The 22,521-nt window shown below is 41.8% G+C and overlaps 2 protein-coding genes across 2 annotated transcripts in view; one reads left to right on the forward strand and one right to left on the reverse strand.

The window, feature by feature from the left end:
- Nucleotides 1-1,857, reverse strand: part of MCF2L2 (MCF.2 cell line derived transforming sequence-like 2) — a 181,064-nt gene extending 179,207 nt beyond the window's left edge. Inside the window, exon 1 of the mRNA XM_056358580.1 lies at nucleotides 1,452-1,857. Within this exon, the coding sequence (XP_056214555.1) occupies nucleotides 1,452-1,554 (103 nt within the window). The 5' untranslated portion in view covers nucleotides 1,555-1,857. The remainder of the gene's footprint in view (nucleotides 1-1,451) is intronic.
- A 7,751-nt stretch (nucleotides 1,858-9,608) lies between these two features.
- RFC4 (replication factor C subunit 4) lies at nucleotides 9,609-22,426 on the forward strand. The gene is made up of 10 exons (XM_056358803.1): nucleotides 9,609-9,873; nucleotides 10,466-10,544; nucleotides 15,173-15,252; nucleotides 15,904-16,023; nucleotides 16,863-17,006; nucleotides 17,322-17,442; nucleotides 17,892-18,017; nucleotides 19,612-19,692; nucleotides 21,449-21,565; nucleotides 22,202-22,426. Exons 1-10 carry the CDS (start codon nucleotides 9,749-9,751, stop codon nucleotides 22,295-22,297), a joined length of 1,089 nt encoding a protein of 362 aa, XP_056214778.1. The 5' UTR covers nucleotides 9,609-9,748; the 3' UTR covers nucleotides 22,298-22,426.
- The last annotated feature ends 95 nt before the right edge of the window (nucleotides 22,427-22,521 follow it).

Consider the following 22,521-nt stretch of genomic DNA (forward strand, 5'->3'; position numbering starts at 1 on the left):
GGGATCTGTATTGAATCTAACAGGAAAACCAGGAGATGCACAAATCTCTGGCTCCACTGAAATACTCTTCTTAAAAAAATTAAGTGTGCCTCATATTAATCTCTAACCTTCATAATAAAAATGTGCATTCATGTAACTTTGTGTCAGTCTGAATGTGCTTCATATTGAATCCCAAATCTTCATAATAAAAATGTGAATTAATGTGACTTTATGTCAATCTGAATTTGTACAATTGCAAAGCAACTCATGTTGGCATCACTGGGTCAAGAGGCTGACACTGCAAGTTCTCATGGAAATCATACTCTCTCCCCCACACCAAACCCCTGCTGAGGTTATGAGAAGCACCAAGACTGACCCCTGGATAAAAGCCTGGAGAGATGATGGGACCTGGTCTTAAGCATTCAGTTTAAATCTGCTTTTGTGCCATTTCTTTAGGCAAGCTATCAATTTCATTTGCTTTCTTAAACTTAGTTCAGCTGCTACAGCTAATATCAAACCCAAGAAGCATTTTGGTCTAAAATCTTAATTGTATATTCTCCAAAAGCCACATTTTGGACACACTCTGTTTCATATACAGATTTAGCAAATTCAATGGCAAAGGCATTTTGGGAGCCTGTATATCTCTTTAGCATTCACAACACACAATCCATTAAAACACTGACAGCTATAAAATTTGCTCCCATGCAATTCAGCTAAAAATGTTCTCCTTGCATGATTTAACACAGCCACAAACTGCTTTAATTTAATTGTATGTAACAGAAAAGGGTGTCCCAAAAGCTTTTCTCAGTTGGTATTTTAATCCCCAGCATCTCCTACTATCTTGCTAGTTTTAGGTTATTTGGTTCTTTGTAGTTAGATCACCAAAGCCAGCAAGTGGGTAGCCAGCTCAGACTTACAAGGATGCCAGTGCATAGTATGGGCCTTACCTGTGTTCACTAGCATTTGAAGGTTAGCAAACAGTAAAATCAAGCCCAACATGGAGCTCTTGGGATCCTGTCCTAGCACCTTCCAGAACCCTTGAAACAGCAATGGTAATAAAAAAGACTCTGAGAATGGGTTGTTCTTCCAGTATCACAGGCAAATGCAAAGCACATTAGCAACATGCTGTTGCTTTAGCATCCTTCCACCACCCCTTTTTCTCTACCACCTCCCTGCAAGCAGGACTGTGCTTTGGTGTTTTACACAGATCAGTTCACAGGTAGGACACTCTCTGCTCTTGTTTCTGTGTTTCAGAGAACGGCATGCTTGAAAAACAAATGAAACCATCAATAAAAGCTGTCTAATTGCCCAAAGCCATGGGTTTGCAATTTGCTGATGGCTCCTATTTCACGCACAGGTGTGATATTGTCACACAAAGGTTTCCTGCCTGTACAGAGCATCAGCACCTCCTGGGGGAATAGGGCCCCCAAATCTACACAAATGTAGTGAGAAGAAAAATAAAGGTGTCTTACCCACATGGGTGATAACCGTAGTCAGTCGCTGGGTGAGCTCCTGATGTGACATCTCTTCTTCTTTTAACCAAAAAAGCATTTCACACAGGGAACTGCACAGCATCCAAAAAAAGATGCACCCAGAGTGGGAGGCTGCACACTCACTGCCTCGCTTGCACACAAAGCGAGGACCACTCCCACAGCACGGCCCTTCCAGCTCTCACATCTTCTGCCGGCTGCTCACCTCTTCCAATTTGCTGCGGTCCATGCATGGACCTAGAAAAGCTCCTTTCAAAAGGGGATTTTACCCCCTTTGACAACAGGAAGGGAGCAGGAGTGGGGAAATAAAAAAGGAAAAAGGAGCAGGCAAGTTGTCTGCTTATGGCTTTTTTTCTCCCTTCTCCCGCGGATGAGGCAAAGGATAAAGAGACAAACCAGCAGGCAGATACCTTCCTCCAGGGAGACTTTTGGATGGTGATGCTGTGAGTCAGGGAAAAATCCTGGAGGTAGGAATGGCATCGGGAGGAGTGGAGCTGGCAGGCGAGCTCTAACAGCAGCAGCTGCTCTGCGACGCTCTCTTCACCAGCGTGCCTGGGAATCGAGAACAACCCACCCGCAGCCTCCAGCACTCCCCCTTGGCCCCTGGGGCCCAGATGCCTTGCAGGTTGTCCCCAGATGAAACCCCCAATGTCCCCAGAGACCGTCCTCACACCCCCTCTAAAAGCCCTTGCCTGACAAATGGGGCTGCCGCATACATGGAGGGGGAGAGGGGCAGAGGGTTTGTTGCCTCCTGCGGGGATGGAAACCCTAGGATCCTGGCATGACCAAGCCCACAGGACCCTCTCCAGCTGCATGTGTACAGGAAGGGTGAATTAATTAGCCCTGGTTGCTGGGCAGGACTCACCTGCAATCAGGGCCACGCAGCTCTGCTGTGCCCGAGGGCAGGCAGGCCCTGATGGACTGCCCGTCAGTGGGCCAGAGCAGGTCTGTGGGGAGTAGCTGCCCCTGGGCACCAGGGACACAGCTGAGCCTTGCAGGGTTGCGCGGCTGCCATAGGGCAACTGGCTGCTGAGCTACTGGGAAGCTTCATCAACCCTCTTGGCTACAGACCCCAGCTGGGATCTGAGACAAGGAAAAGTGAGGCAGGCAAGGAAGTGAGAGAGGGCAGGGCATGCCAGAGGCTTGTATGTCTCCATTCCCTTTTTTGCACTTCCTCCTTTGAAGCCTACCTGAAGCTCCAGGCAACATACTTCTGGGAACACAGAAAATTTATTACACCTCTAAAAACAAAAAAATAAAATAGAGGAGGGTGCAGCTGCCTGCGAGATCTGCTCTATTTCTGCAGAATGCATTCAGCTATAATTCCAGATTTCCCCACCCATCCACAGGATTTTACTTGGGTTCACCTTTCCAGACATGCCAAAGAACATGACAACATGTATACACAAAACTTGAGCTGTGAAATACCCCTGTGGGCTCATCAGATCTTACAGCATCATCAGTGCGTCAGTACTGGTGTTGCAAAAGGTTTTATCTACCTCTGTGACGGGAAAATCCTATAATCAGCTGACTGACCTACAAGCCAGTCTGAGTATCTGTGCTGCGGTTGTCACTTTTGGATGATTGACCAACTGTGCTGAGAGGTTCCTTGCATACTTCTGTTGAGTTAGTTTAACAGCAAGTCTGCCTGAAAACAAGTGAGGAGGATGACTTCAGAGCCACCCACCTGCCAACATTCTGAGATTAAAGCAAAAAGCCATTTTTTTTCTGACATCCTCTTTTTACTGCCCATCTAGGCAATAAAGTTCAGACTGTAAAGTCCTTGACTAATGTTAAAAGGATTCCCTCAACCAGGGAACAGATGCCATCATGGCAAAAAAAAAAGCATAAAGGAAGCAGACTGACACCCAGACATAATCTTTGGAGGTGTCTGAAAGATCTGGGATGCTTTATTTTGGTCTTGGAGGGTCACACATTGCAAGTAGGAACACAGGACTAGAAAAGTCATTGTGTTTCCAGGCACTTAACAGATTTTTTATTTTTTCTTTCCTTTTTTTTTTTTTTTTTTTTTTTTTCTGCAGGCAGGAACATTGTATAATCCCATTCATAAATGAAATAAATTCCACTGAAGAGTGGTGTAGATGGTACGCTCTCACTACTCCTACAGCAAGGCTGTTCAAGAACATCAAGGATAGCTAAGAGCCTTTGTCTTATTTCTAGCTAAATCCACTCCCAGTTATTTTAAGACCATATGCTCCTAATACCAACATTGTTATTCAGCATCAGTAACTGCAGACACATCAACATTTGCTATTTTAAGATCCTTTTTCTCTTATCATTTTTCTTGCTATGTGAGTCTGCTTTCCAGTCTTCCACTATACCTTCAATAACTTTTGAACCTGTTGGTCAATTGCAATCCAATTCAGGAGACAGAAATTAGTTCTTACAGGTTCACTGAAAATCAGCAAGGTGTACAAAGCCTGAAAGGGGAAAGGATGCAGTAGGGACTGAATAATTATGTTTTGTGGCTGCCCCCTGCCCAGCTTATACCGTGGGGTGGGTTACATAGGATTCAGTTGGAATTGAGGGTGCTGTCCTACGATGTGAGTTACAACAAAAGGGAAATTTGGGTTATTTTGGTGGGAAGGTTTGGGCTGCAGCACGCAGCCATGCAATAGCAAACTCCATTAGTTTTATCAGTCATGGGATGACTTCTTTACACTGCCAAGATTCAGTGGTGCCTGCATTAAAAGAGGCTACTGTTCATAGTGTGTATTTGCCATTTTCCATTATAAATTCCCAAATGGAAGGGTCACAGAGACTCAACCAAGTCAGAAATACTGCAAAAGCACTGGTGATCCACAGTTCAAGACCCAAGTTGAGAGGAGGAAAAACAGGAAGCTGGACTACAGGGATCTCTTAGAGATGGAGAGAAATGAAAGCCCTGTGCCTGTCACTCAAGGAATGGCTGAAGATGAGGAAGATGAGGTGCTGAAGCAACTCAGTCCGTCACTGTTAAGGTAACAATTTCCAGGGCTGCAAATATTTGTGAAATTGAGCCAACACTTTTACTACAAATACAGACATCCTCTCTGAAGGATAAAAGCCCTTGCAGATATATACGTGTTAGAAGTACAGAGGCTGATAATTTACATTTCAGGCATGAGCCAGGGTCTCACCAGATAGCAGGGCCAGGGGCTGTACGAACATGATTCCACTACTGAAATGATTGCCAACAGGCAAAATAATTTTATTTCTCCATAGAGTGACAGCCTGACAAATCGCCAGCTATTTATTAGATCCTGAATCAAACAGCTGAGGCCAAAGCATTATAAGCAATTTTAATAAACAGTAAATGGCACACTGCAAACAAAAAATACTTACAAGATCCTATGGCCTGGCCAGATGGAAGGGGCAACTCTCACAGCAATATATATATATATATATACATATATATATATATAAAAATAAATCTAATCTTTCCTTCTTTTTCACCTTCTGTAGCTATATATCTCTTTCCTGTGTCACTAAAAAACATTCAGCCAACTGACTGAAGGGCTATTAAAGACCAAATGAGATCCATCCATGAAACTAGCCTATCTTCTTCACTTTATTGATTATTGCCATTTTTCCAGTCCTACATAACCTTTATAGGCTCACCCATCTCTTTGTTTTTCAGGAAGATGCCCTTCCAGAACAAGATCACAACATTTTGGTATACAGAGTGCATCTGAAGACATTTTCATACCAGAAAAAAGGCAGGCTGATGGAATAACAGAAAAGTTTATAATCACTTTCCCAATTTCCTTCTTTTGCAGACAAGCTATTTTGGTATCATATCTCTTCCTTAACTTTTGTCTAGAGACTGTCTGATCCCATATCAAAGTCTGGGGCATTATTACTCACTGGGAAGAACTGTAACATTGTTGGCACAACCAGGAAAGGTAATTAAACTGTCACCACTTCTGGCTGGTTATGGCAATACTTCAGATCTGCAGCACATCTCCATTAGTAGAAGAATCACAGAATCATAGAATATCTCGAGTTGGAAGGACCCATAAATATCATTGAGTCCAACTCCTTGCTCCTCGCAGGACTACCTAGAACTAAACCATACGACTAAGAGTGTCATCCAGATGGTCCTTGAACTCTGACAGGCTTGGTGCTATGATCACTTCCCTGGGAAGCCTGTGCCAGTGATCGACCAAGAAACTGGTAAATGAGTCAGACACTTCTTTGACGCATACCTACAAAGAAGGCACACAGAGTGCTGTTTCCTTTCTATAACATGTGGTAAAGGAAAATACCACTCTATATTTAAAGTTTTCTTAGTTTTGTTCTTTTTAGAACACTTCAGTCAAAAGTGTTGTTGCCTAGCTTTTAAGAGGGTCACAGTGCTAGTACTTCTGTGGCTGTACTTGGCTTTCCACTGTCCTCAGTAAGCTCCTGTGACAAATCTAGACTTCTCTGCCGAAACTTGCATGTATACTTTTTCTCGAACACACAGCTCCCCTGGCAATGCCTAGATCTCTGCCTTCATGCTTAGCCTCTTGCTTAAGCTTTGCAAAGCCTTACCTGCTTTGCCTCAGATGCTGTTTCAGCTGCTTTACTTGAAAAGGAACACAGCTGCTTCTAACATCTATTCTGAAAGGAAAGAAGCTGCTGAAGAAACTAGTTTTACCAAAGCTCTCTGCTCCTTTCCCTTTCTTCCTTCCCCACTGTAAACATTTTTGTCACCATCATTTACATTATTCACTGTCTATGCTCCAAAACAGCTGTCCTGACACAGACTGGGGCAGTAGCTCATCTGTAAGACCATTAACATGGTCCTTAGGAAAATTAACACACCCTTAGGAAGCGTGTATGAAACAGGCCACTTAGAGAGAGTCACTCTCCAGTATTTCCCTTTCAGATTGCAGCAATCTGTAGTTCATGGGCTTTCTGAGCTTAAGTTTGCATTTTCCTGGTCATATTTAATACCCCATTTCTTCATTAATCTATTTATTTTTTTTAATCTCTTTGTAATTTTGACACCTATGAAGTTTCGTAGCAACAAGATTTTCAATTTAAATACATGTTGTGTGAAAAAACCCACTTCTTTCAGTTTTAAAACTGAAGCCTGATAGTTCCATTTTAGGCCTCCGGTTCCTGCACCTTGAGAACAGATGAATAACTCTCTATTCGAAGCATCCATCTTAGCCATAACTTTCCATACAGTGATCATATCCTTCAGTCACTCTTTCCTGAGCTGAGCTGAGCTTAATGCTGTCTTAGTATCTCTTCATTAAAAAAAGCCAGTTCATACCTTTCAACACTCCTGCCATCTTGCTTTGAACCTTTTTTTGTTTATGCAGCTTGGACAGTGAAAACTTGCCAGTTTCAGTCTGCTCTGTGTTGATCACATAATTCTGACAGAAGTCTTCCAGTGCTGAAAGTTATTAGATAAATGTTTGCTGTTAAACTTTTAAGAAAATCCATATATACCTATTTCTATTGTATTCATTTCTCTCAACACTTTCCTCTTTTAAAAACAAAGCCTGAATTTTTGACAAAGCTGTTGGACAGTGATCCTGTCATTTTTAGGGTCAGCTTACTTCCTAAACTTTATGTAGTTTAAGGAAGTCAGTTGTCCACTTTCAGTGTCATAAAAAACCTGAGCTCATCTCCCAGGAAGCATTAATGTCAACTAGCTGAAGGTCTAGATTGATAGAGGCATAGGCAGGTCTTCAGGGCAGCAGGCAGAGTAACATAAAGACAGATGTCCTCCCCCTAATCAATTCTTGTGCCATGCTACTGTTCCTCACCTCTTCCACCAGATGAGCTCTTGAACCCTCATTCCATGGTTGTACATCTGCAAATGCTGACATAAGACTTGGAAGGAAGAGGACTAGGCTTCCCAATTCCCAAATTCCCAATTCCCCCCCCCCCCAAAAAAAAAAAAATAATAAAAAAAAGGTCAGCTCAAGCTGCTAAAAAACTGCCCTGCCACCAAAAGACATAGTCTTCACCTCCCTACCCATCCTGCCACACGCTCCCACTTCTACCTTCTCTCTACTGTAGTGAGTAGTAGTCCAATGTATTGGACTATTCACTGAGCTGCTGGATCTATTTGTACTAGTTGTGAAACTAAACCTGAGGTACTTGGGAGATCCTAGGTTCAAGTGTGGCTGGAGGACCTGGCTATGACGAGAAGGAAGAAGGTTGCCTTCAATCAGTATCAGTAATGAGGCACCTGCCTCTAGGGTACTACGTTTTTTAAATACCAATACATCATGGGTTGTATAGCTTTATCAATTAAAATAAATAGTCTTAAATAGTCTTGCATAAGAACAAATCCAGCATGCACCAAATGACTAGCACTTAAAAGCTAAACTGGCCTTTCTATGCATTAGGCTAGGTGTTTCTATGGGCCTCATTTGAGAAGCACTGACAAGGCTAGTGAAAAACAGTCTTTGCCATGGGAAACACTGAGGGCAAGCAAATGAGAGGACATCGTAACTGAGTTTGATCTGTTGGACTTTAAGATGGTGAGTGCACGCAATTTGATAGAGCAAGCATAATTTTCAGTCCTTGTGTATCTGAGGGGGAGGGAGAGAAAAACGGAGCAAGAGAGAAGAGCTTGGGTTTAATTATTCCTTTCTGGAATTTTTAACTTTTGTTAAGGTAATGAAACAAAAAGTTGTGTTATGAAGTTAATACACTAGACAGGAAGTTCCATTGCTGAACTGAACCTGAGGCTCATACATAGTTAATAAAATGCTCAAATGTCAAGTATATTTGAAGTGGCCACATTAAAGGAAGTGGATTGAATAGAGACCACCAAATAGAATGAAGCTTCAAAAATACAAGGCTTTATACAGCTTCAGAAAGCAAACCAATCAGTTCTAGCTGTTTATACATCCTGATTTCCAAGTTACCATGAATTGGAAATACCAAATATAACCACAGCAGGGAAAAAAAAATAGTGTTGCATTTTCATCTAGAACAAGACAGCTTTACTAAATATACGTGTGGGCATTTCTTGCTGCTAAGGCTATGATCTGAATGTCATGCTTCAAGAGCAGAATGCCAGATGAAACAGTTCATTTAAAAATTGTCCAGATGAGGATTACAGGTGTCTCACTGATAGAACGAGATATTTTCAGCCTAAATTCTTTCCTGCATCTCCTTTTCCAAAGACTGTTCATCTGTTGCCATAGAGACCATTTCCAATCTACTCTTTTCCCTTGCCCAGGTTCTATTTTGGGTGATCACTACCGTGGCTGCCCAGGTCACTCCGGCTGTGCCTCATGGCAGGGAGCAGCCAAGGGGAAACAGTAAAGCAAAACATTTGCAACCATACAATATACAGCTGCTGGCCACAGAATTACTTCCATATTTTTATCCACAAAGCCGGTACATCATTGGGAGCACGAGCTGTAGCTAACCAGCTCATAAAAATGTGGGCGTGCATCACGACTGCCAAATCTAGTAGGATGCTTTTTTGTCATTTAAAGGGAACTGTCACATCAATCACACGCCTCATTTTTTTCCTGCCTTTACCGTAATGGATATTATTAGAAGTAATGGGAAAACAAAAAGATTCACTTTCGCGGTGCTGGTAGCTTTTGCACCACCAGCCCCACGCCTGCACGCCTGGGGGAGCTGCTCGCCCGGCCACGGGGCAGCCCCCCCGGCCGTGCAGCCACACGCCGCCGGCGGCAGCCGGGGCAGGGCAGGCCGGCCGCGGGCTCCGGCTTTCCTGGGATTCGCTTCCACAGGCCCCCAGGACGCACCTCAGCCGGCCCTGCCGCAGGGCCGCACCGGCTCCCACCTCCTGACAGGAGAGGCCCCTCCTCCACTTTGCTTTCGGCGCTGCTTTTGCACCTCGCCTTTTTTTTCTTTCTTTTTTTCCCACTATTTGTTGCGGTACGGGCACTCGCGGGGGATGGCGAGGTGCTGGCGCCGACCACCCGGCACCGCCCTGAGGCGGGGCGCGCCATGGCGCCCTGAGGTACCGCCACCGCCCGGACCCGCCGCCCGCTGCCCGCCGCCCGCCTCAGAGCGCGGCGCATGCGCAGAGCGCGGCCCTCGGCCCCTTGGCGCGACGTTAGCGGCCGCCCCCGCGGCGGGGCCGCGCTCTGTGATTGGCCCGCGGCGGGCGGAAGTGGCCTCACCCGCGGCCGGCGGCGGGAAGGGGTGGTGGGGTCTGTGGGGACCGTGCGGCGGGGCTGCCTGCGTGCCCTGCGGCCTAGCGGCCGGGCCGGGGCTCGAGCCTGTGAGGTGTCGGTGACGGCCGGGCCGGATTCGGCCCAGCCCTGCCCAGCCCAGCCGGCGCCATGCAGGCCTTTCTCAAAGGCCCGTCTTCGATCAGCACCAAACCGGTGGCTGCCAAGGAGAGGGGTGCAGCAGGGAGCAGCGGGGAGGGCAGGAGGCCCAGACCCATCCCCTGGGTGGAGAAGTAGTAAGGGTCTTTCTTGGGCAGTGGGGTCACTGGCCGGGGTGACAGTGGCTGGTCGTGGCGGGGGGGTTGGCTCTGGAAGGGGTGCTTGGCAGGGGGGGTGGATGTCTGGCAAAGGGGGTTGCAGCTGTAGGTGTCTCCACCTGGGAGGAGAGCTTTAGCTTTTTTTCTTATGGGAGAGAACCAGCACCATGAACTACTATGAGAGCCCTTTGCTGGGGCTACAGAGCAGAACGTGCCTCCATTGTCCATGGCAAGCGGTGCAGAAGTGCATTAAATGCTTCATTTTTGAAAAGTTTTTATCAGCTTGCAGGGTGTATTGCAGTCTGCAACACAGTTCTGCTTCTAAAACAGCTCAGGCAGGTGTTTACAATAGAGATAGACAAACAGCTTCCTGAGAAATTACATCACTTCAGTAATACAGACCAGAGGCATTAGACGGATTTCCTGTTATGATTTTGACTTCAGCTACAAGATTTGCTGTAATTCTTCAGTACCTAATGTAATCAGAAAGAGAAATGCTGTTTTTCTCAATTTAATTTTTTTCTGAAACTTTGTTAACTAATAAATTGCCATTTAATGTATTTTTATTCAGTCGCCCCAAAAACGTGGATGAAGTCGCCTTCCAGGATGAAGTTGTTGCTGTACTGAAAAAGTCCTTGGAAGGTGCTGATGTGAGTGTAATGATAATGTCTACCCAGTACAGTATGTTTAGGGAGAAACTTCTGCCAGTGGTAACGAAAACTTCTCTTTTCTAACTCTGCAGTGATCATTTTTACAGTGGTACTTTACGAACAAGCTAAGTGACTTCCTCATAGTATGTTGTGATATACATGTAAAATTTCTGATGTTTCCAGCCCTCTAGACATTGTAAAATTGTCAGCTTTGTGATGCTGTTTGGAATTTTTCTGGAAAAGCTCAATTGGTAAACTTCCTGTTGCTTGAAACCTGGAAATTGTTGTTGTCTCTACACTGCTATTCAGCTAGTAATTTTGACATATGTGTTTAAGAGGAGAAGGGAAATTTTTCCTTCATAGAGAAGTCTGGCTTGCCAGTCATTCCAAAATAGTTCTAGTGATCTGTCAGTGCTTCTGTGAAACTGCTGAACATTAAAACAAACGTACTGTTTGATAATGAGGGAAATTTAAGTTATAAGTGCCAGGTCTACTACTTAGAGAGTTAGTGACCCTCAGCCTTTGGTGTTAAAGTTTCCACGTAAGCCTCCGTGGCTTTAAAAAGGTAAGTGTGATAGTTGCACTAACTTCACTGCAGCGTTGGCTTCTGTGACCTAAGAATTTAAAAGAGAATGAGCAGAGCATTTTCAGTTGCTTTTGTTTACACTTGCATTTGCTTTTGTATAAAAATGTAGTAAATATTCAGTATGAATGACAGTTACTTTCTCCAAATCAGGTGATAGGGAGGTGGAGGGACTGAAGGGAGAGGTAAAGTAGGTGGCCAAGAAATGGTTTGTAAGTCTGGACAGCTTTTTCCTTTGTACATGCTGAGACTTTTTGTGCTCCATGTTTCACCTAAAGGGTCATTCTTGTGCTGCAAAAGCTGTTTCTGTCTTCATGGACTGCTAATGCCAGCTGAAGTGGTTGGTAAGGATGTTCTGAAAATGACATTTGTGATACGGCTGGCTGCTCACCAAGAGTTGAGGTGGACCTTTCAGAATTTAATGCAAGAAGATTTTCACTTGTGCGTCTGATGTGCAATATGCACGGGTAGCCTTTGGTATTTGAAAATTTTATCTTGAGACAATTTGTTGTGCAGTTCTGATTTTGACTAATATCTTCAGATAGAAATAGACTCATATTAATTTAATCAGAACTTGCAAAAGCACAAGTACCTTATTTGTTTGAGATTAGGGAGGCAAAATGAACCTGGTATGACAGAACTGGGAAAGATTTGTGTAATTTCTTACTTTAGGTCATGTCTCCAGATTCAGTTTACTGTGAGAATGCTGTTGCAATGTGACCTTGTTATGTAATGTTGTAGCCATAGAAATCTAGATTTCAAGATCAATGCTGCTACATTATAGTATTTTTAGAGTTTAGGTAATTAGTAAGGAAATACTAACCACTAAGGAGAAATGAGGTGCGGTCACCTATTCTGTCTGGACATATCAGTCGTGTAACATCGCTTAGGTGATCAGTTGTGAAGTTCTATTTTGAGCAACAGATATTTAAAACCTTACAGCTTCTGGATCAGCAATGTTTCTCGGATCATGAACCTAGTACACTTGTGTTGACTGTTTGCCTCCTGAGTTAAAAAGACAAATTTTTAGCTTCTGCTTATGGTTACAGGCTTCGTATTTTTCCACAGCTACCCAAACTCAGCAAGGCATTTGAGAACAAAATCATGCAAGTACTTTAAAATATTTAGTGCTTTTAAGATTTGGACATTCTCTTGAAACGACTCATTCTGTCAAAAATGCAAAAGTATAATTTAAACTCTGAGGTGGCTGGTACTTATTTCAGAACTTCTTACTGAATTTGGAGATCTGATGAGATCAAAGGAACAGCTGTGACAACGCTGTAGGTTTGTGTAATATGCTTTATTTAAACCTTAGTGTTGAAAATGGAGAGCAGGTCCTTTGTTGATTGGCTTGTATTTGTGGGCCTTGGTTTGGGAGCTTCTAAATGGAGCAGAACTTTGAAGTCCCTGATATATCTCCATCTGTAATAGCAAGCATCTGTCTTGTTATAAACTGTGAAGACAGAGTCCAGGTTGTTTTGAACTGGAAAAGTTGATTTCTGTCTGCCAGAACTGTTGATTTGTTGTTGCTTTTTGCAAAGAAAATGACAAGTGTCATAGTATTCTTGAATTTTCATTTACTTGATGATATCCTAATACCTGAAAAGTTAGGTATAGGATTATCATTGCAGTTTACATCTTCACTTGTACTTAAACTGCAAACCCCACTCCTTTTCTAGAAGTTTATGTGGTAACTTTCCCATAAGCATGTGGTGCCTGCAGGTATTCTGCTTACCCCTGGCAAGCATGGAAAAATGGATAACCGGATCGGGTTGCAGTCTGTTTAAAAATACTGCCACAGTTACATAAAGGATTAGTTTGTGCTTGGTGAAAAAGTAGTGTAAATGCTGGTGATAACTTCAGTGAGAAACAAGCATAAATGAGGTTGAAACAGAAACAGTAGTAAAGTATGGGTTTAATGGAATTAGGAAACAGATTCTTATAACTTTTTACTGCTAACGCTTGTTTTGAGAACTAGTAGAATTAGCACAGAGGCATGAAATCATGTATCTCCACAAAAATGTCTACCCTTCCAGTGTGCTAACCTAACATGGTTGTTGATTTTCTGCTGTCATTCAGTAAACATTTCCTCTCCCTGGAGTTTTCCCAAAAGATAGAGGGGGGATAACAATGTTGTGGTATCTAATTAAACTAGAAAAAAGCTCTGTTAGTACTGGATGCCATTTGCTTTTTAGTAATTAGGGAAACAAGCAACAAATGATTGACAGAAAGAACAAGCAAAATTTGAAATGGATTTATTTACAGTAAGTTGATTGAAGGTTGAAATTCTTCTGTCTGTACTTTTACAGAATATACACAGTTGAGTCTGTTCTCTGTGTCTTGCCCTAGTTCTTAAAATGGGATGTTTGTTACCAAACTGGGCTGTCTCTATTTCACTTTCTGATTGTGGATTACCTACTCATGCATTTTTCTCTGCTCTTTGGATGTCTTTGGTTTTGCTGTTCCCATTCTGTCTGCATTGCTTGCTATATTCAGCACAAAATTCTCTAACCTAATTTTAGTTGACTCTTTAAATATAGAACCTTTATTAAGGGCTGGAAATCAAGTCAGACTGAGAAGTTTGTCTTTTTGCTATCGATCGGAGGGGACTCTTGAATTCTTGTTCTAGGGCTGGAACATCCCCTGCTGTCAAAGGCAGCAGTTTTAAAGTGCAGCCTGATAGTTTGTAGGAAGGATTACTTGAAATAGTAGTATAGAAAGCTATCACTCCTGTGCTAATTAGAAAGCTTTTTGATGTCAGCCAAAATTTAGTCATGGCTAACTTACACAAATTCGGTTTATGACAACTTTGTTCATTGTCCCTGTGTTGCTCGGATATGTTTATGGAGATCAGTGATATTCCATCTCTGCTTCTGTTCTGCTGAGCTAACTAAATCAAACTCTTCACAAAAAGTCACTTCTCATAAGATAGACTCTTCACTCCTTTGGTCACCTTTCCCAGTTTGGATTCACTATCTTTGGCTAAGGATGACCTGAACTGTATGTAGCTTTCCAGGTGAAGTCTTGTTAGCCCCCTGTTAGTATTAATGATAATGATTTTCCATCTGTATTGAAAGCACATGTCCTAGGACAATCATGTTACACAAGCTTGTACTGTTCCTCTGACCGACAGACAAAACAAAGTCAGTTTTCATTTTATTCCAGCTGGTTAATTCCAGAGATCTAGCAGATATGCAGTTGTATTCTCAAATTGTGAGATTTTATGTTTTGTGCTGCTATATGTCATTCTGTAATTATTACTGCAGTCTTCATTGTGCTGCTTTGATCTTCCTGTGTCAGCATGTTTCTTTAATACATTCATATTTTTCCTGCTGAGGTTATTAATTAAATTATTTGAAAGATCAGTTAACCTAATCTTTTTAAGAAATGGCACTGGTCTCCTCCTTTTGAAAAATTCTTGGATGGATGTGGAAGTTTGCCAGTCAGTTGTTGCAAGCATCTCTCTGATTAGCGTTAGGCTGTGTCTGCATTGCACTGGCTGCAGTACAGTGCAGGCATTCACAAGCTCCCTTGTACTTACTGCAGTGGAGTTAATGGCAGCACAGAATTCTCAGCGTGGCTTGAAAAGGCAATCTGGGGAGCTGAGAAAGTAAGGGATAGTAAACCTGTGACAGGTTGTGTGACAGCTGCACTGCTAGTATTATCCGGACTATTTGATTGGCATTCTTGGATAAATTTACATGTCGCTGCAGTCATAACAATAAGTTCTGTAGGCTTTAGTGACCTCAGACATGACCTGGAGTGAATATATCAGAATAAAATATAAATTGAAGTATCAATTTTGATACAACACGTGATGGTGCCACTAAATAACAGCTTGTTCATGCTGTGTTATAAACAGCAACTGTTTGTCCTACTTTTTTAGAGCGCTATGTGCAATGACCTAGGCCTGAAAGACTTTATATTATTTACTAGGAGGAGTAGATACTTTGTTCTATTAGGTGCTCAGATTTTCAGTAGGTTTTCCTGTTTGTGGTGTGGTTTGTTTATTTGCTTTTTTTGAAAATAGTGCCTTGTGTTTCAGCTTCCCAATCTGTTGTTCTATGGCCCACCTGGAACTGGAAAGACTTCCACTATTTTAGCAGCTGCTAGAGAACTGTTTGGGTAAGCTGGAATCAAGTTGCTTTGGTGCAATTGACTATCACGTCTTCTAAACATGTGACAGAGTGCCTCTGGTCATTGCCTGTTCTTATGTAATTTCTAGGTCTTTTTCAGGAATATCTTCACGTTCTAATTCAGATGTAGCATGAGATTTCTTTCTCATTTGTCCTGTCACAAGTAATTGATTTCAGTTACCGGTATAGACCTAAACCACTTCAGGCTAGCAGCCATGTAACCCTGTAGCAAAAGCATGAAAAAAAATGGCTTGCATATGTCTTCCTGAACTTTGTAAAGGAATTCCAATTTTAAGTTAGCTACACCTAGATCTCAAAGTACTTCATAAAATATCTGAATTGTGATCTTTCCGTTATGCGCTATTGAATTGTGTCTAGAAGTAATACTGGGAGTTGGACTAAAATTCATCATGTCTGTGTTCATCAACTCACTTGTAGCACTTGGGAGTTTTTTTGAGCAGTGCATCCAGTGACCCGTAAGCAAAAAACTGATGAGAATGTGGTTTGATGTTATAAAAAAATAATAAAATTATTTATAATAATACCTGGCAGTCAAAGAGGCCAGAAGGGTTGTCGTTATACTTTGTAATATATCATTACAAGAGTTAGCAGCTAACATGTTGTAATAAAAATTTTGCAGGCCTGAATTATTCCGGCAAAGAGTCCTTGAGTTAAATGCTTCTGATGAACGAGGAATACAAGTGATTCGGGAAAAAGTGAAGGCTTTTGCTCAACTAACTGCATCTGGAAGCTGTTCAGAGTAAGTGCTGGATCAGACCCCTCTCACTTAGGACAAAGCATGTGGTTGGTTTTGTATAGGTTAACTTTATAATTCTAATATAAATGATGGGTCAGCACTGCCCGGAAGTTTGCAACACACAGTGCTTTGGCTAAACTTTGACTTAATGTAATTTCATGTTTAGAGTTTGAATACCTGGGAGGAACTTTTACTAGTGCTGTTGAGAGAGGCAGAGGGAAAATCCCAGAAGATCAAGCTTCCTGGATTTGGTGATAGCTGTCTGAGTGCCATAGGAAAGCTTTTTTTGGTATTGTGGTGGAAGTTACTTCCCTAGTGCCTCTAATCAGCAGCGTCTCATACAAGAGAGATGCTAGTTTATAAGATGCTAACAAGATTCTGGGGTTAGGTCGTGAGAAGCCTCATGCAGGTGAAGCTGTATGTGTGGAAAAAAACTGGAAAGCAGCAGGAAGTCCTGGCATGCAGCTTCTATCTGGCAAGAAATAAGTGTGTACTGAAATTAGTCTGTTGCAGTGTTCTTTGAAGTCTTTGAATTGGGAGGCCTGTAAAAACATCTGCATTAGTTATTAAAAGAAGAAACCTAAAGCAAGACTACATATTTTTGAGGACTTTTGTAGTATTTAAGTGTTGGTCTTTCTGTAAGAACTCTGTCCTCCCTTTATTACAAATATTAGTCCTTTATCTAAAAATAATCAAAAAAGATTGAACCTCTGAATACATTCTATTTATTGGGTATAAATAGTTAAGTAAAATATGACTTGCTATTTGCAATGATTTTCCCCCCCACCCCACCTTGGTCTATAGGTTGCATGTCTCTAGATGACAGATTTCTTATTTTTCAGTGGTAAAGTTTGTCCTCCTTTTAAAATTGTAATCCTGGATGAAGCAGACTCAATGACTTCAGCAGCCCAGTCAGCCTTACGACGGACAATGGAAAAAGAATCTAAAACAACACGCTTCTGCCTTATTTGTAATTACATCAGCAGGTATGTATGGAATTTGTTGCTTATTTGGACTTGTTGCTCTTTCTGTACTGTGATATCTTTTTTTTCTTTTTTGTTGCTTTTTTGTTTTATCTCCCCCCAACTTCCCCAAGAGGTTGATACCTACTTTTCGTAGTTTTCAGTTAAGAGACGTAGCTATGGGAATGCAAGTCTGAAGACAGTGTTTAGGTTTCCACTTTTATTCTTTACAATGTTGCAGTTTTAAGGTTACATTGCCCTTTTCTGCCTTGTTAGCTTTGTCTGGAAGAATTTAACCCATGCATTCAGTTACCAAAAACTTACCTTTCTACTTTTCAGAATAATTGAACCTTTAACATCTCGATGCTCCAAATTCCGCTTCAAGCCTTTGTCAGACAAAATCCAACAGCAGAGGCTATTGGACGTTTCTGAGAAGGAACATGTGAAAATCAGTAGTGAGGTAACTTCATGGTTGCCCTGGGGTTTTTTTGCTTATTCCAGTGCATAATTGCATTGCAGTGAAAGGGGCTAAGTTGTGATACTTTTCCAGACTGCTCAAGTGTATTAAATACAATATACAAACTCATTTAGATATTAATCTCCTTCCATAGATAGGATGAATTTTGATACTTCCTAAAACCAAAGAAATGTTCACCAGGGAAAAGTGAAGCAAAACTGTAGGTGTTTTGTTCTGTGCTGAGCATACTTGCATTAAACCATTTTTCATTTTGAAATTGCCAGCACACATTTGTGTTAGTAGAGAGGTTGTGTTAACTTGTGTATTGTGCCTGTCTGCGACAATCTGCTTTAGGCACTACCTGATGTTTTAAAATCAATGTGCTGATAAAGTATAGTGGATTCTAATCAACAGTGAAATATAACTTTGCATTTCCTGACATTATTTTTCAGGCAGTATCATACCTTGTTAAAGTGTCAGAAGGGGACTTAAGAAAAGCAATTACTTTTCTTCAAAGTGCCACTCGCCTAATGGGTGGGAAAGAGATCACAGGCAAGATAGTCACTGAAATTGCTGGGGTAAGCTATGCTTCACAGTTTCTCCTGTAACTAGTCTGAAAAACATTTACGTAGCAAGTCTACTTGCTATCTGTATCTACCTTTGCTCACAGTTTGATTTAAAAAAGTTGTTTCATACATGAGTGTTGCAGTATGGTACTAGAATTTTAAAGACTGTGTGATTCTGTACACTTATTACATAGCAAGTTGCTAGAAACTTATCCTGTATGTCAAAGAAAACTGTAAAATAGTCTTATAATTTAAACTGAAGTTGAAATACTCTACCCATGAATGGAAAATGTATTGCCTTTTGTGGGACAGTAGACTAGAATGGCTTTTTGGTATATATGTGTGTGTATAAAAATATAGACAATTGTAAAGTATGGTTTGGAAACACCATAGAGGAATGACTTTCAGTAGCAGCTCGTTTTCAACGTTGACAGTGACAGTGTCTCCTCAAGGATCTGTGTGGGTCTTGCTTATTAACAAAATAGCAGTGATTTCTTCTAGAATGACATAGATAATACTGACAGGGACAGGAGAAACCTGAGAGGAAATACATTTAGTGAAACTTGTGTGAAGGTGTTCCTATAGCAACAAAACACCCCCTAAAGAAAGAAATGTGAGATTAGGAGCTGAGGAGCTGAAAAATAAATGGGCTTTAATGATGGACACACTTCTCTTGAAGGTGCTACCATCGTACCCAATTGTAAGGGTTGTGATGATTTCACTTTGGTGGAACCAGAGCCAATTGCTACTGTCCATGTTTTACAGATCAGTTTTAAACAATTTTCTCAGTGAAGTCGTACAGTTTTGTGTATCTAACTGTAGAAAAGAGCTGTGTTTCACTTACAAATAAATCACAGTTTCTAAGAAACCTGGAAGAGGTTGACTGTAACGATAGGAAAGACAAGCATGAAATTCCATCATTCAATAAATGCTTGTTTAAACCAAAGGAACCCAACTTTACATCTTCAGAACGACTTCAGGTTCTTGGTTGTACATAACTTTTGTGGCCCTTGAGTGACCTTAGTGCAAAAGGTTGGTAAAGAAGCTTTGAAACTGAACTGTCCAGACACTCTACTGTCAGGAATGACAATGAGTAGAGGGGAGAATGTGGGCAGTGTCTCCCAGCTCAGAGCTAAATCATGGCATCTGTCGGGTTTTTTCCTTCTGATTTATCATGTGATCTTGTTGCATTGGGCTTTTTCTTGTATATCCCTGGTGCATCACTGGAGAGAAAATTGGTTTGCTGTTTTGCTTTGGTGTAGAACAGTACAGAGAGCGTTGGCTGATCTAATTGCTGAAGTAGGTCCTCCACTTAGTCAATGTCCTGAATAAACGATGGTGTGTTAGATTTATGAAGGTGACTTTGACAGTTCACTATCATGATATAGTTTTTATTTTAATATCACTAATATAGGGCAAATATTAGCCTAGTCTCTTAAAAGTTAGCTGGTCCATTTTATATGCTTGCTTGAAAGTGGCTGGGCGTGCAGAGGAATGAAATGCTACAATGGCCTCCTTCATAACAGTTTGTGTCTGTTACTGTAAGCATCGATTTGAATTTTAAGTGTACAAAGTTGAAATTAAGAAATGTAACTTCTTGTTACAGGTCATCCCTAAAGAAACCATTGACGAACTGCTGTCTGTCTGCCGGAGTGGTTCATTTGAGAAACTGGAAACCCTGGCAAAGGTAGAGTCCTCCTAGTGCTCTAGCTTGGGTGTCATTCTAGGTCGTGGCCCTGTGCATCCTTTGTTGCTGGGCTGCAGCCGGAGCTTGGCCTCAAGGCAGTTAAGGGTGCCCGTTTCAGAAGGCTTGGCTCTTACTAGTTAGTACTCTGCTCTTTCCCTTCTGAGGAAGAGCTGTCAAAGCTGCAAATAAGATTCCCTACCAATGTGATTCTGGCGTTCTCCTGAGTTAAACTGATGACGTGTGGAGCTGTCAGGCTGAACTAGGCAGAGTAGGAACTCTTAGCAAGATGCTTCTGCTCATCAGGCCTTTAGAACTGTGTCTTCAATGGACCGGACTTAGTCACCTTCTTTGTTACACAGAAGCTGTGTTAGATAAGAAGTATCTGAATAAAGCTGTAGTAAGTCTCAGTTTTAAAATATTTCATGTTAATCTTACATTACACTAGCGATTAAGTTTGTTGTACAAACTGCAGTGGCTTAAAATAGATCTTGCTGGTGGAGGCACAAGCTGCTGGTTTACAGATGTGGATTTATTTTCTTTGATACAGAAAAGGTTCTTACTCTCTTTGAAGACTGGGAAATTCCAAATCTCATGAGTTTAAAGGAGGCTCAGGTGGTCCTGAACTGGATTTGAAATCCCATTCTTTCTTCCAGTGAAACGTCCCATGCCTGTATGGAAAAAAAAAAAAAAAGCCATTATCGGTTGGCCTCCTGCTTTTTATTTGGCTGAGCCTCATCGGATAGTTTTGGCAGGACCTCTGGTTTTGAGTCTGGAATTTTTTCTCTGGTAAACTTGCAGCAGATCTTAAGAGTTGCTGTGCAAGGATCTGTGCAGATGTCACTGCCTTACACTTTCACGTTTACTTACCAGGATGTCTGAAAACGCGTTGATCTTAAGAAGTGATGATACAGATTTTCTAAATCCTTGGAGCTGGAGCAGTCTTTCCTCAAACCGTGATCTAATCTAACGTAATAGTTTGGAACTGTTCTCCAGTTTCTGGAGTAGGTACTTCATCGTGGGGTTTTGTTTCAAATATTAGCGCTTGATACTCAATTGACACAATTTGAATGCGTACTTCTGTAAAGCATGGGTGTATATTTTGATGTACAGAAAAATAAGGTTGCAACAACTCTTCTTCTATTTTTATGAACTGCTGTCTGCCTAAATGGCTTCATGGCCTACTGTGCTCACTACTTGCCATTTTTGTAACTGGGCACTACTGTTTTTTTTTTTTAAAAAAAAAAGCTATCTTTAGTTGCCATGGTTTTTATTTTATTAAAAAAGTTTTGGCCTTACAGATCTCTGTATGCCTGAAGCTAGTAGCTACCAGATGAAGAAAACAAATCGGAGTAGGTGGCACTTTAAAATGTGGAGGCTGTGAAACTGCCACCTGATACTGTGGATGTTAAGCTTTCCCAATTTTAGAATAAGTTTGGACAGGTTTAGTGGAGGTTATTAAATGTTTAAAATGTCTCTAGCTTATAAAATCCCCAAGATGTAAATTGTCAGAAGCTGGAAGAATATTTGGGCAAAATTATTGCCATGCGCTTGCAGTCTTTCCTAGGTGCTCCCTTCGGGTTGCTGCCAGGCAGGATGCTGGGCTGTGCACAGACTACTGACTTGTCCTCAAATTAAAAAGCTCCATAATACTTATCAGGACAGTCTTTCAGTTCAGACAGAGTTTTTCAGATTGGTTTTCCAGTTTGTGGGGTTTCTGCTGCTGAATTATTTCCATTTTCCTCTCTCCCTGACACAGAATGTCATAAATGAAGGGTACGCTGTTGCTCAGCTTGTGAACCAGCTGCATGATACTGTTGTTGAGAGCGAAGATTACAGTGACAAGCAGAAATCTGTCATAGTCGAGAAACTTGCAGTAAGTTTGTAGCTCGAGTTAGAAAAAACAAACCACCAATACCCATCTCCACTGATTAATTTTCTTTACACATTTTCTCCCCCGAGAAGTGTACATGATTTATTTTTAGTTTTGGAAGTTTCTTTGGTAGAACCTGAATTTTTGTCCTGATAAATTCCATGAGAAGGAACTGAAATCCTATTTAGATGAGTGAATTATTAGCTACATTATATTGTTGTAATGGGAATGGGACTCAGGCAAGAGGTTTGTGGGTTTGGTTGGGTGTGTTTTAATAAAAGGTGGGAGGGAGAATAAAGATGAGATTAAGTCAGCACTGAAAAAAGAATTAGGAGCTGCAAAATGCAAGTTGTTGTTCTGGTGTATAAAATAGGCCTTTTCAAACAAAGAATGAACTAACTTGCTAAATTTTGACCAAAAAGACTAGATGGCTGTGTGGGAAGTTTTGCTAAATTCACTGGAGAAAGGCAGGTGGTGTCGATGACGTGCAGCGATGCTCCCAGCAGTCAGTTGCAGAGCAAATGGTGCATCCTTCCCTGGATGTGATCTCCACCCCTTGGCCACCTGAAGGAGATGGAGACCAGCAAGGCCGCCTTCCCCGGCTATTTAAACGGGCTCTACCTTCTCTTCTCTTTGCAGGAAGTGGACAAATGCTTGGCAGATGGTGCAGATGAATACCTGCAGCTGGTGAGCCTCTGTGCCCTGGTGATGCAGCAGCTAACGCACACCACTTAACCCCCCACCACCCCGGCAGTGGGGCAGAGCAGCCTCTGGGGGTGGAGCAGGGACCGTGTACTTTTGTACTGTTTTGTTTTGGTTTGTTTTTTTCCAATAAAAGGACTGCTCAGCAGTTGGAAAAGCTCATGCTGGAGTACTTGATTCTGGTTTTTTAGAAGTTAAGAGAGATCTCTGGCTGCTGAGGGGCCAAGTAATGCTCCTGCTTTGTGGTTGTTGTAGAC

The sequence above is a fragment of the Falco biarmicus genome, chromosome 13 (assembly GCF_023638135.1).
Source record: "Falco biarmicus isolate bFalBia1 chromosome 13, bFalBia1.pri, whole genome shotgun sequence".
Lineage (NCBI taxonomy): Eukaryota > Metazoa > Chordata > Aves > Falconiformes > Falconidae > Falco > Falco biarmicus.